General features: G+C 30.0%; 1 protein-coding gene across 1 annotated transcript in view; it reads right to left on the reverse strand.

Moving 5' to 3' along the window:
* Positions 1-11,321, reverse strand: part of LOC142330875 (uncharacterized) — a 57,945-nt gene extending 46,624 nt beyond the window's left edge. Inside the window, exon 1 of the mRNA XM_075376339.1 lies at positions 11,258-11,321. Coding sequence (XP_075232454.1) covers positions 11,258-11,278 — 21 coding nt within the window. The 5' untranslated portion in view covers positions 11,279-11,321. The remainder of the gene's footprint in view (positions 1-11,257) is intronic.
* Between the last annotated feature and the right edge of the window lie 4,367 nt (positions 11,322-15,688).

Consider the following 15,688-nt stretch of genomic DNA (forward strand, 5'->3'; position numbering starts at 1 on the left):
TATCTATTTTGGAATTCCCACAGTTTGGTGTTCATAATTAACCGGAAAATGCAAGACCATCAATGGGGAGTATTAGGCTTCATTACTGGACCAATTGAAAGGTTCTAATCAAGCTAAATGTTCACATTTCTTTGCCCTTTTCCACGTTAATGCGATTGTACACACCTCTAGATTATTGCTTTAAAGCTCCATGATCTACGCTTCGAAGTTCGCCGGATTTGGCTCCCATTCATTACTTCCTCTTTCCAGACCAGAAGAAATGACTCTTTGGAAGAAAATTCACTTCAGATGATGAGATTAATGCAGAGACAACCGTTTATTGGGCAGAGTTAGACAAATCGCATTACACTTAATGTATTAAAAAGTTAGAAAATCGTTGATCTAAATGTATCGAATCGCAAGGTGACTGCATTGGAAAAAAATGTCTAAAAATCTTGTGTTTTTTTTTTCAGACCAAGAACTTTCCAAACGGACCTCGAATATAATGAATTGTTATGTGTGGATTAAAATAAAAGATTTATTTTCTATATTTCCCTTCAAATATTTTAAATATATAATATTTATGACGATAACTTTATTACTTAGTGACATATTTGCCGATACATACTTATATTCCATACACAATTCCAAGCAAGATTTTGGGTTTGAGATTTTTGCAAAAGTTGACGTTTAAAGAACACTTAGTCCAAAAACACAAAGAAAGGTTACGAAATTTCCGGAAGATGTGTGTACGTACATCATAAATGTATTCCCTGTATTTTGATTAATATTAATATAATGGTTTGACTCGACATAAATTGTTAAAAATGTTTCTATGTATGAGCATTGATGGCATTCAATTTTGAACAAAATTAAAAAAAGGGGGTGAGGCATATTGATTTTTTTCGTAATTATATTGTAAATATTGCTCAATTAAGTCATTAATATTTAAAAACCCTACGATGTTTTTGAAATAAAAATCTGATGTGGACACTACGTAACTTTCTTGTATGCCTATAAAATTACATTTACATATTTTTTTTTAAAACGAAAAGTACGTAAATTCTATTTCATTAAAAACTTCTGATATTTTTTCTTATATATATATATATATATATATATATATATATATATATATATATATTTGTTATTATTGAATTATTCATGGTAATTTTTTTTTTACAATGAAAGGTTAATAACTATTAATAAATAAATATATTTAAATTAAAAAAAAATTAAAAAAAGAAAAGGAGATGAAACTGAGGTGCCTTCTCCTAAAATCCAAATATTTCTTTAATTAAACTTTTACATGGCTATAACCCTGGAACCACTGAAAATAAGTACCGCTTATGATATATCGTTGAAAAGCTCTCTATGAGGGATTATTACTGCAGCCGAGAAAAATTCCAAAATCCACATTTGTTTTGGATTTTGGGGTTTTTTGAACACTTTTGGTTCAGTCGATTGCAATCAAAAAGGGAGGTGCACAACTATATGTTACAACAGTCCTAAACCCAAAATTTCAACATCCTACGGCTAATAGTTTTTGAGTTATGCGAGATACATACGTACGTACACATACATAGGTACGTACAGACGTCACACCGAAACTAGGCAAAATGGGTTCAGGGATGGTCAAAATGATTATTTCCGTTGAAATCCGGAAACGGACATTTTTCGCGATCACAATACTTCCTTTACTTCGTACAAGGAAGTAAAAATTTGTCGACAGCAAAGCCAGAAAAGTTACACAATCTTTTTTCGACTTTTTTTCAACACTGAAATACATCCTTGTCGTTTATAAGAGTTAAATTTATTCTTAAAAATTTCTTTTTATCGGTAAATGTTTTTTTAATTTAACCCGGAAGCTTTGTTACCGCGTTATTCAACTTAATTATCGTTTCTATATATTTACTATAATTTTGTGCATACGCTTTATTGTTTGATTTATTTAATAATAGAATAAAAAATAACAATAAACCGATATTATTGTTGTCGGAAACCGTTCGGTTTATCCCTTCCTTTCATTCTAATTACCTTCAGGGTAACAAAGTATCTTGTTTAAATAAAGATAAAATGATCGATGGATAAGATATCCGTATATCGACTTAGATCCTTTCACTTAATAGTTCCTATGTTAGTTCAATGTATTAAAAAAGTAGAAAATAAATTAAATTTGAAAACAATAATAAATTTAAAAAACTGTCATTTTATAATCATCCTGTTTCTTGTATTATTAATTTTTAAATCATCACATACACCATTTCTTCTCTCGATTTTTTGTCAATTTACAGGTTTTCTGGTCTTTTGCGAATCGTTATCACTTGTTAATATTACATCTTTGTGATTTATTTCGTTTTGTTATATATCATTTATTATTATAATTGTTTTCATTTTATTTTATTCTTAATCTGTTTCAATTTTTAATCGGTCAGCCGAGATTTAACTTTTTCCTTTCTATTTTTACAAAATGTCGTTAAATTACTTTTTAATATTAAAAAAAAAAATTTAATCAGCTTTTAAAGATTAGTCGGAAATGTAAAGTATTTCTGGAGTTCGATTACCGATACAAACTTATTTATTACTTTCCTTTTGAATAACGTTTAAATAAATGTAATCTTTTAGCTGATAGTGAATTTAAATTATGCTGTTTGAAGAATATAACATTCTAGTATTATCGGTACAGTAAATTATATTTGTTTCTTAATTATATCTTTAAAACAAATTCCTTAGTTTAAAGTTTCTGCAGTTTTAAACGGTATAAAATAAAATTAATATAAATGAAAATTAAAATGCGCGTCGGTTGATAATCTGAGTTGTTATTATTATTTTTTTAATGCTTTTATTTCTAGTCGCATCAATAATTATAGTCATTAGCGACTACAGTAACACTATCATGTAGTATAATATAAAACAACAAAAATAAACAATAAAAAAATAGGAACAATAAATAGCATACATAGACAATTGACAACAATAAATACAAAATAAAATACATAAATCAGACAAAAATCACTAAATCGTATTCTTCATTCCACTGTAGGAGAGGAACCGCATCAGACGTTTTACACCTTCGTTCTGGTTTAATATAAATTTCATATCCGCACCCAGGTCTAAGTTTTGTCGGATAGTTCCAAAGATTAGGAAATCAACGAGCAGGTGGTACACGGACCATTTGACCTTGCAAGCCTCACTGATCTTCTGAGGAGAGCCTAGTAGGTGATCGTGGATAAGCCTGGTGTGTCCAGTCCTTAGCCGAGTTAAGATGACTTTGTTTCTTCTGTTGCTCAGGGATGAAGGTTTCTCGAGCACATTCTCCCGGATGTTATCTTATGCCGTGAGAGGACTCAGCAGCCAGAATCTATTCTACTAAGCCTTGTGTTATTGGTTTAGATTAATTATTAATAACCTGCCGGCCTTCTTGGCGCGAGTGGTAGCGTCTCGGCCTTTCATCTGGAGGTCCCCCGGGTTCGAATCCCGGTCAGGTATGCCATTTTCTCACGCTACAAATTATTTATCTCATTCTCTGAAAGTAATACCTAACGGTGGTCCCGGAGTTTTAAAAAAAAATTAATGACCTATGGATTTCTGATAGGCTATTCAAATATGGAAATTAAAAGAAAAACCTACTATTTTTTATTGCCTAATTGGGTAGTTTTATTGAATATATATATATATATATATATATATATTGCATCTGCTTGGCTTTAAAATATATAGCAAGAAAAAATATCATGATATTTTATAACTTTAACCCAGAGTACAGGGAGAGAATTTGCAAAATTAAAAAAGTTTCCAATTTATCACCTTGTTTAAAATTTTTTTTTGGGCGAGTATTATTCGTCGTTATAATTATTGAACCGTATATAGGCTTCTTAAAAAGATTTAATGGTTCTAAAATATGACACCGGATGTTAAACCGATACTTTATAATAGATGAAAATTTATATTATTTTGCACACTTAATAAATAAAAATCTTTCTACAGCATGTTTATTAACAACTTCATTTTTTTTAACAGAGGCGTTAGTAGTCTTAACAGAATTATTTAATATCTCTGAAGTCAGTGTTGTTCTTTATACGATCAGTCGCTACCGAAAATAAAATGAATTTCTTAATTTTACGTACAGGGCTGAATATTACTAGCGTTTCAATTATATGAGCAAGCTGGCGTGCTTTATTATATTAGGCTCGACGAAGAAGCCGGTTGAATCCAAGTCATTCATCACTTTTATTGGTAGCCCGTCACGGCCTGCTTGTTTTTTTTTTTTTTTGCGTAATGGTTTCACCATTTTTTGGAACGACTTGTAATTCATTTCAATTGCTTTAATGTAATCTAACAATTAAAACACGTTTAAAAAAATATTGATTACATCTGAGTGTGCGTCGTTAATTCCGTTAATTAATTTTTTATTAAAACTAAAATCAAATAGCATCTAGAACGATCAGTATTACGATTTGATCACCGTTTATTTAAATAAAGCAATGTCGGAATTTATTAGTAGTTTGAAATAAGGAAGATTATCTGGCCGTGAAATTTCCTACACGTCCCGGGAAAATTCCTTGGGATTACTTCTATCTGCTCCTAGAAGAACTATGAAAAAATCTAGTAAATGAGAATAAAAGAAATATATCAATGAAATGTATTTTTGATCTAGTTTAAGTTAAAATTGCATTCTTGATCGATATTTTATTTGTGTTATTTTATTTTTATCGTATTTTTCTTGTTCGTATTTAGTTTTGTTTTACACGTTAATTTCTTTCACAAGTAAAAAATCAATTGTTATAAATTTTACTTGCAAAAAAGCAAGTAAAATTTATAAGAAAAGCATTCGTTCATGTCTTGAAAACCGTTACAAATTTTACAAAAATCTATAACGATTTCATTGATAGTTAGCTTAAAAATAAAAATGTATAAAATTGTTTACTTCGTAAGTATTGTTTCGTTTATTTACATTTTTAGTTATTAATAGATATATAGCCGATATACGTTTAAGAGAAGACTGAAATTATTATTATAATCTGAAATTATTATTTACGATTTAAGGATACATTTAAGTATAAAAAATGGCACTAGAAAAAGCAGACAATTTATCGCAGATCAATTCTTAAATATAAATATAACAACACCATTTTTACAGTTAACTCGATCAAATAAATTGATTCTTCGTTTAGTTTCAATTTAATAACCGGTATTTTTTTGTTAAATATTATTATTATTACCGTATATATAAAGATAATCGTGAAGTTCATATAAGATGTATAAATAAACAGAAAAAAAATAAATTAAATAATAAATAAAAGATAAACCGGATTACGACAATTTTATAGCTCCATAATTCTCATTAAAAAAAATAACAGGTTTATTATTTTGAAAATGTCTTTTAAAAATACATCTTTTTTTAATCGAATGTTTATTTATTTTTATTATTTTACTCTATAGGTTTTTTTACGAAGTTTATTCTTCATCTCATATATATATATATATATCATCTCAGTCATAATCGATGCACTGCAGAATGAAAGCCTCTTCAGCACGTTTCCAACTTATACGATTTTGTGCGATTTTCCACCAATTCTGTCCAATGTACTTGATAATAACATCTATCCAATGAGCCTTTACTCTTTTTCGTGGGCGTTTAACTTTCATTTTACGTCAAAAGGAAAATTTGTTCTCAAAAATGATGTAAAGTTTCTCGATACGAGCTTAATTCGTCTTTCAACTTTTTCGATTGTATCATAATCAGTTGATATCCATCGGCCAAGTTATATGTAATTATCTGCCTCTTCCAGTTCTTCTCCAGGGACAAATATTTTTCTTTCCTCGGCAAATCTTTTAAAATAATCTGGTTCTTTTTAAGATTCATCTTTAGATCGTAGAGTTCGCCAGCCACCTGCAGTTTCTGTATGCGTCTTTGTAGTTCTGGTTCTTGTAAGAAAATAATTATATCGTCTGCCAATCTGAAGTAGTTTAGATATGCGCCATTTATTCGTATGCTCTTTTCTTTCCATTCCAGCTTTCTAAATACCTCCTCGAGGAAGGTTGAGAAGAGCACGGGTGATATAGTATCGCCTTGTACTACACTTCTTTAATTAACCCTTTAATTAAAATGAGTCGATTTCTTACCTGATTTCTCTAAATTAATCTACTCGTATATCTATCAGAAAGAAATTTATTTTTTATTAATCAAATGTAGTATTAAATTAGCAGTCGTTAGTTTTTTTTTCATTTTATTGATTTTATTTGCTTTAATGAATAAGTAAATTTAGAAACGTAGATAAAAGCAAGTTATAATTTTTTTTATTTATTTATAATAATATGTTCATTGTGGAAAGTAGACTCTTATGTATATAAATAGAAAACCTACGGTAATACCCCTGGCATTTAAACGAAAAAGAAACAGTATGAATAGCTTTAAAAAATACAAAAATGTTTTTTAAAAAATCGATTTTGGTTTTTGTTTTAAAGTTAAATCTTTAATTTTTATAATTAAAAAAGAAATAATAAAACCTTATTTTTTGGAAATCCAAAAAGTTGCTAAGTCGGGAAAATATGTCTTGCCGATTTAGTTTGATTATGTAACGAAGGATCCAGAAAATGAAATAATAAATCTTTTATTCTGATCAATACATAATAATTACTATACTGAATAGATAAAGTCAGGAATGTGGTAGAAAAGCTATTCCACAGGTAAAAAAGGGAACTGTCTCAGTGCTTGCCTGAATGAACCAAAGGAAACTGTGATAAAATCTTGTTAAGTACAGCATAACAATATACGTAATTAATTATAAAATAAATAAATACGGGTGATTAAAGCGTATATTAAATATCTAAAATTTAAACCCATGAAATGTATTCTAAACATAAAGAAATATTACTTTAAAAAATCACAATTCATAAAGCGTTAATGAAAATTATTTGTTAACGAAATTTAATTTCAACACGTAATGCGAAAACTCACAACACTTGCAAATTTTTAAATGTTTAATTTTTTGTTTTCTCCTATTAGTTTTTCAGCTACTGCGGGGTCTTGGTGTATGTATATAGGCAATTACTGCTACCGGCTTGCCAGGCCTGACGTAGCTGCAGACGTAGTGGAATATAAAAATAAGTGTAAATGTACGGATAAGCATGTAGTCTGTAACAGTCTCAGATCGACCGCTCCTGAGACATGTGGTTAGTCGAAACCCAACCACCACAGAACACCGGTATCCACAGTCTAGAATTCAAATCAATATAAAAGCGTTTACGAGGACTCGAACCTTAGAAGTTGGAAAATCATCTGATTTTGCGATGACAAATTTAACCGTTAAACTAACCTGGCGAATTAAAATGTTTAATTATTCATTAAAAATTCATGGAAGAGTAGAATTGTTGCTGTAAAATAAAATAATTTCATTTCATTTTATACTAATTTGTGGGAACGTTTGTTTAAATGGTTCAATAATTTATTAATACGTTAAATTGTACTTCTTATTATTGTGTAAATAAATGGTGTAACTCGGAGACAAAAACGTAAAATTCAACTTTGAACCCCCTTTAAGATGGAATTAAATTGTATAAAACTACACTGCTGTTAATTCACTTTTGTACAGTATTATTTACCTATTTATTGTAATGAGTTCTTATTATTCAACCCGTTGAGGTGGTTATAATCTCGAAACGCGTAGTTATGTAATCAAAGTTGCTATACATTAACACAAGTTTAAATTATCCTCTTAACTATTTTTATTTATTTATTGACAATAGAAATTATTATTATTATTATTTATTTATCATCAGTCATTTGACTGGTTTTATGGTATTCTCCAATTTTTGTGTTCTGTAGTATTCTTTTAAGTTCAACAGAATTATCGCAGTCTACGTCGTTAATTATAATTTAATCTTTGGATTCTTGTACAGTTTTTATCTCTTACTTGTAACTCTGTTAATAATTTAACTAAATTTGAACCTCTTAATGTTTCGCCCTCTCCAGACTTGTTCGTCTAATTTTATTTTTTTAATTTTTTTAATTCTTTAGTTAATCGCAGACTGTCAGCCTAAATCTTAGGCTGAGCCTAATAGCCCAATATATGCGGTTCTTTTATATTTTAATACATATATATATACAAGCTACAGGGCGTGCCTACCGCACGCCTCCTCAGCTAGGCCCTCCAGACCGGTTGCAGATTGCCCTGGCGGGCGGCGTCTCGGAATCGGATTATTATTAATGGGTGTTCAAAATTGATTATCTCTTGTGTAAATTTTTTTTTTTTTTGAATGATGAAAATTGACATAACGAAATTTAAATTAGAAACTTAACTTTAGAAATTGATACTAACAAATCGGGATTAACCGTTAGTGATTGGTACATTCCGGTGCCTACTTTTTGGTTATAGTTCATTATTTTATGAAGAAAAACAATCACATAAATAAAAAATATTGTAAAAAAAATTTTAAAACATCACTCTTAAATTAAACGCACTAAAACGTAAAAAATAATTTTAGGATGGTATCTCAGAATGGATTTAACAATAACGTTAGGTAGTGATATGTAATTATGTGAAAGTCATAGCTTAAAATTCAAAATTTTATGTGTTTGCCAAATTTTTCTTATGCGTGTTTGCGCTCCACTCTTTAGGCCATTCATCACGCGTAAGAAAAAATTGGCAAAAACATCAAGTCTTTAATTTGAAGATATAACTTTCACATAATCTTACATATCACCGTCAAAGCTTGTTGTCAAATCCATTCTGATACTGTCCTAAAATTATTTTTTACATTTTAGTGCGTTTAATTTAAGACTGGTGTTTTAAAGGATTTTTTACCCATTTTTTATTTCCTACTTTTTATTGCATTTATTATAAGAGTGGTTTTTAAAAAGTTTTATATATATTATTTTATTTTTTACTTTTTAGTTTTTATAAGTTTATATTTTACAGCTGCGCCAGCGCACAGGTTTGAGCGTACTTAGCGAAAAAACGGATCGGTACGTTTTACGACGGGTGAGTGCAGTCAAAAGATAGGAGTAAACGATTTAATTTCTGGATAACCAAGATCCGGTCGATCAGGAGCGTACCCGATACGTTGAACAGTTAGCGATTAACCTGCTGATACATACGTCGTTTGAATTGTGAAAATCGGACGAGCGGTTGCCGAGATATTACGGTGGCACCCACTCGCCCATCGTACTCCCTACCCAATTTTGTTACCCTCCCCGGGGAACAGCGCCCCGGGGGCACTTGAAAATATTATCATCCGTCGAGTACCACTATTAGTGGGTACCCGCCGTGAAATGTACCACCGTGAAATGGGGGTCGAAACAATTTTTCAGAGCGCTAGGACCGACCGTTTCCGAGATATTTGCGATTTTCGTCCGAAAATTCGGATCTGGTTAAAAAGTACCAAATTTTCCAAAAAAAAACCTCGATATTTATTTCACATACATATATATATATATATATATATATATATATACGGTATATCGATATATAATAATATAAAAGTATACACCTGACCACCACGAGACATGTACTAACGAATCGGGATTTTCCGCTAGTGATCGGTACATTCCGGTAATAAGTTAAGGGGGATGCATACACAAGACATGCATACAAATGCCGTTTAGTAGGATAGGGTTTATAAGTATTTAAAATCTATTAAAGTACTTCTAGAATTTATATATAATTTAACAGTATTGAGGGATAATCTGAATCTTAAAAAGATTGTCGTTTTAGTAAAGTAATATATATAAAACAGTAGAATATAAGTAAAAGGTTTTTTTAAAAAAAAAATTAATGTTAAGCCCGAAAATTTAGTAAAATTAACACAGCTCTTAAGGGAAAATTAAATCCTTTTAAATTGTTCACCAAAATAATATAATTCAATCCTGTAATTTATTATTATATAATACTAAATTAAATAAGCTAGAATAGAAGAATAGCATGATTAAAATTATCTTTAATTTGTAATTTTATTAAAAACAAAAAAAAATTAAAAAATAATATTAATTTTTTTCAAGTTTTTTTTTTAATCTAAAATAAGTAGGATTTTAGAGTTTTTGCTTTCTAATTAATCGATTTAGTTTCGTTTTAAAAATTATTAATTTCAATTTAAAAAGGAATGAATAAAAGCAAAGAGAGATGTAAAATGTAAAGCTTTGCGTCATCAACTAATAATGACGCGTATTTACGTCATATTATTTTATAATAAAAAAACCAACGGTTTTTTATTTTTAAATAAATAATTTGAAAGTAAAAACAACAGTAGCATTTGTATTTCCTTTTATTTATGAGATTAAAACCCGTCAGGAATGCTTTTTCTTTTAACGTCCAATTTTGAAAAGGAAACTGGTTTCACGACCAGGGGTGTACAAAAAAATAATGCGGATAGTTGTCATTAATTCCAATTTTTGTTGAATGAAAGTTTTTTATTTATGTAATCCCCGTTATTTTATAAAATAGAGGATAATATATTACTTTATTTTGAAAGATGAAACTCAATTTTTTTTTAGATTTTCATATTTTGAAATCCTCGAGTTAAAAATGTTAAAATTTTGGCTTTTTTTAATGGAATAACCTTTATGTAATCGGGAACAGTTTAACGTATTAAATAAAATTAATAAAATTTGGTATTATCTTGTTTAAAAACGGGAATTTATTCTATAATAAAATTGAAATTTATGAAAATTTTCCATTGGAATATTTTTGAAAAGACTTATATAATAAATACCCAAAAAGTTGTAATTTTTATAGATTTTAAATCATTTTTGTCAAAATCAGATGCTATCATAACATGGTGTAGATAATTTTCAATTCTTATTCGGAGATTTAAATTTTTTATCTTTTTCAAAAAATATTTTTGTTTAGTAGAGAACAAAAAAACATTAGAAAATATTAAATTAATGATATATTTTTAGTAATTTACCTAGCGTTTTAAAATTATTTTCTGTAGATAAGAAAATAATTAAACGAATAAAAAATAAGTAACATCCAATGGATAAACATAATTTTTTTCATTATTAATTTGGAATAATTAATTTTAAATTGTTAATTATTTACGGGTAATTCGGTGACTTATTACCCGACTATTTTAACTTCGACTTTTATTTTTAACCCGATAAAAACAAGAACGATAAATTAATAAGTTTGTATTTTTTCTATAAATAAATGAAACTATAAAAATTGATCTAAAATGTAAATATATATATGATTATAAATTATATAAATATATGATTTTAAATGTATTATGTATCATTGTTATTTTTTAAAAATAACGAAAAAAGTTACTTTTTACTTACTTGAATTTTGTTGATAGACATGTTCGGTTTTACTTTTTTTGTATCACAGAGCTAATTCACTGCAAGAGTTTAAACTGATGAATTGCATCCAAGTTGTCTTATATTTATATGTAAGTACCGGACCCCTCCCCCCTACATCTCTTTAGTATACTATCTAATATCCACCTCTTCCTGGTGGATCTTTAACGTCAGTATATACTTACTGTATGTATATGTATAACATACACGCATACACACATAATACATATGCGATGTACGTAAAACCTTATTATATCATATGGTGGGGTATAATGTGATCGGATTTTTAACTGCACGCATTGGGCGGTTATGTCAACATAAAAGGCGTGGCCAGTTATAAATGAAAAAAGAAGTACATTTCAAAATAAGAATTAACCAGTTTCTGTGTAGAATGATGTTATGTAGTCTATAATACACACACACACACATATATATATATATATATATATATATATATATATATATATATAAAAATTGTAGTATATTTTATTACTTTTGAGTGCATTTTTTTATTCTAATTTATTTTGTTTATCATTGCATAAACTTTTTAAATAAATTTCTTTATTCACGCTTTCGTACTTCTTTTTAATTACTCTTAAACATAAATTTATTTAAGACAACATTAGGGGAGTAAGATCGGTCCAAGACTAACCGAATAAATGGTTTGTTCCGTATCATGTCAAAAAATATTCGTACCGTTTCCCCAACCATTTGCTTTTCAGAACAACCATATAACCGTCTTTAAAACCTACGCAGTCTAGGTAATTATCCTAGGCAAAATAGTTTTGAATAGTGATCAGTTACTTTACCTTTTTAAAGCTTACATTAAAATGAAATATGTTATAATTCGTTATTTTAACTTTCCTTTGATACAAGTATTCCTTCCTTAAAATGAACGAAAAATCTGATTTTCATATGATCATGCATCGTTGCCATTTTCATTGCTGCTTATCCACTTGGTATACAACCCTTAGAATCACTTTAGATGTATACGTGATTATATAGTAGTATTTCATTGAATGACCAAAAAAAAAAAAAAATATATATATATATATATATATATGTATTTTTAAATTCTTTGTCTTCATTTCATTAAAAAAGAACACTTTTAGCCAACGTATAAAGAGTTTTCAATGTAACTTGTATCCCGATTTTTAAACTCGGGCGTTATTTTGATACCAAAAAAAATCTTCAAATAAAATACAACAAATTATAGGTCATAAAAATTCTAAATATTAACTTAAACATATACTTTTACGATACGGAATTATATCTAGAAAAAGCTTAAAAGGTTAGCCGCCCACGTTGCCGATTTTGAATGGCGCGCCGTAACATACATAGAGTTTCGCAGTAGGCTTCTGTATTCATAGTCGTTCCACGTGGCATGAAATCAATCAGCTGTATGCCAAACCGATCTCAAAAGATTGTGGCCATTGTGGCCATCAGCAAACTGATGGCCACAATTTGGACGCAAACAGCCAGTTGGTGATCGAGGATGACGCCCTTCACTTGATTGCCGTTTTCTCTCAAGCACGTAATATGAAATCCATGTTTTATCGCCTGTAATAATCGAATTAAGGAACTCACCCTTTTCTGTATAGCGCATCGAAAATTCCAAAGCAGATCCCATTCGAGTTTTTTTGTGACGTTCCCTTAAGACGTGCGGCACCCAACGTGCACAAACCTTTCTGAAGCCTAAACAATCATGAACAATACGACCAATAACAGCTCTTGAAACATTAGGTAAAAGAAGGGCCAGATTGGAAGTCGTTGAGCGACGATATTTCTGATTTCATCATCGACGTGTTTCAACAAGTTTTCGGTGATTGTCGAGGGCCTCCCCAATCGTTCTACATCATTACATTAATTTTGTTATTTCTAAACGTTTCATACCATTTTCAGACGTCTCTTTCATTCATTATATTATCACCGTACACAGCAACCAACTACCTATAAATTTCAGCCGGATTAACGTCTTGATGGTTTAAAAAACTCCACGTATTTCACAGTCGGCAGCAACATCGATCTTCATATTCATTTTATAAGTAATAACTTACACGTAATCAAATATACTACAACGCGACAACTTACAGACAACAATGTACATTACTACCGTGGTCATGAACGACACATGCTTGCCAACCTTAAGGAGAGAAATTTCCCAGCGATTTTTACTTTAGAGATATCCCTCGTACATCGTATGTACTAGAGGCACGTGAAATATAATGCACAATGGAACGTAACGGGAGAACAACGTGTCGCACATGCGACAGGTGCTATCATCTTGTAGTTTCATTCCCCTATTATTAAAAATCCAAAATCCGTTGATCCATTACCTCATTTTCTGTCAGTCGCCATTGTTATGGTGTCGAGTATTCCTGCTACGTCAACGCATCTAAAACAGCGTGCAGTGATTGAATTTTTAACTGCGGAAAAAAATAAACGCTAGTGACATTAATCGTTTTTTACGGTGAAGAAAAAACGGCAGAACACGGAATAACATCACTGTGCTTCGTTACAATAAAATAATTCAAAATACAACCTTTTGCAATAAAATTTCTTGACCCGTGTTCTGGAATTCCAAATACGTGTATGTGACTGATTACCTGGAAGCCGGATCGATTATAAATTCTGTCCGATATATAGAGTCGTTAACACATCTTAGGAAACATGAAATCCGTATTCTTTGAAATATCAAACCAGAATGTTATCTTTATTCTAACACAACAAATGAATGGTGGGTAGTAATTTTTTTTATAAACGAAATTAATTTTTACTTCTACTTTCATTTTCATTTACAGTAAAAATGTTGATTGCTTGTAATTGTATTAAGATAAACAAATGTTAAAAGTTTAGGTTTTAGATATGGTTTTATTAAATGCTCAATTCATTTTGGGAGAGGTAATAAATTATCTTCCGTACATTGGAGAATGATCTAAACTGACCGCTTGGTCAGAGAACCGTCTTGTTTTTTTTGTGGTGCATTAAACATATGACTTTCATCTCCCTTCGCCTGGAAATGTGGCCTATACTTTTGGCGTTTAAAAATTCTTGAAATTTAAAAAAAACAAATAGTTTTTAATAAAAATTTGATGTGTAATTTATCTATACTTTTAAATCCTACTATAAAATTTGTTTTTGAATTTATAACTAGTCTCATGAATCGCATTTATTTTTCCATCTACCCTGAGTTGAATTTTTCATTTTTCCATCGCCTCATTTCGAATTTTAATTTACAGATACAGTAAACTCGCGGCTGTCCGGTCTCCGTCTTTTTTAGCCTGACATAATTGCGTGCAGTACGTAAATAAAAATATAAAATCACACAGTTTTGAATCAAATAACTTGTTGCAACGATTTTTAGTGAATGAGCGTAGTAGAAAAAACAAATAAAAAGAAAAGTAGCTTCTCTTATTATTTTTCTTTGTATTGCACTGTACAAACAGTTTTTTTTTTCTATACGTGTTTTTGTGTTCATGAATATTTTTTTTATATTATTTTTTGAGTACATTTGCTAAGCGAGCGTACATTTAGACACGACACTAAGAATTTCAAAAATGCATTGTAGCACAGTATTTGTTTTTTTTTTTTTTAAATACTGTATGTGAAACAAGACTATATTACAGTATTATATGTATAAAGGCCGTCAAACTCATAGTAAATGATTAAACATTGAACTCCACCGAATCCGACTTTTTTGGCTATCATACCCAGCCGGCCGCCCTATTAGGCCGAATAGTCGCGAGCCGAACTGGTCTACTGTTCCCCAAACTTTGCTGCGTTTCGGGATGGCTTGGTTTATTGAATAATTAGCATAATATTGTCAACCTCTATCGGGTTGTCGTTGATAAGCAGCAGATATCTGCTGGTCTGACTCTCGTGATTTTAAAATGTCTTTAATATCATCACAAAGTCCCTTTGTTAACCCCCTTTACTAGTGTATTGCTGAAATCAGGATACCTCAGCAAGAGTCCATTCAATTTTCCAAATTTTTTTCTTAATTTGTCAGAACACAAAGTACTTTTTTCTTTCAAATCGTTTTAATATTTACAACTGTTCCTCGATTATGTACCGCCCCGGCCAGATTCTCGTTTTTAGTAATAATTTTCTTTAACGAGATACGTACAAATACGTACGAATGTATACTACAGTGGTTAGACCCGCACTTACATATGGAGCAAAGTGTTGGACACGATACAAGCAGTTTGATCGAGATCTCACCACCGCAGAGATGAAAATGTGTCGAATGTCTCTTGGTGTAACTAAGTTGGACCACATCAGAATACGAGGCTCCCTTCAAATAAAAGAGTCAGTGGCGGAGAAAATCTCTCGAGAGCGAAACGATTGGTTCGAAAAGGTTGATTCTCAGCACCCTTCAAGTGTTACAAAAAAGATAATGGCTCTTGATATCCC

Source organism: Lycorma delicatula, chromosome 10, assembly GCF_047948215.1.
Source record: "Lycorma delicatula isolate Av1 chromosome 10, ASM4794821v1, whole genome shotgun sequence".
Taxonomy (NCBI): domain Eukaryota; kingdom Metazoa; phylum Arthropoda; class Insecta; order Hemiptera; family Fulgoridae; genus Lycorma; species Lycorma delicatula.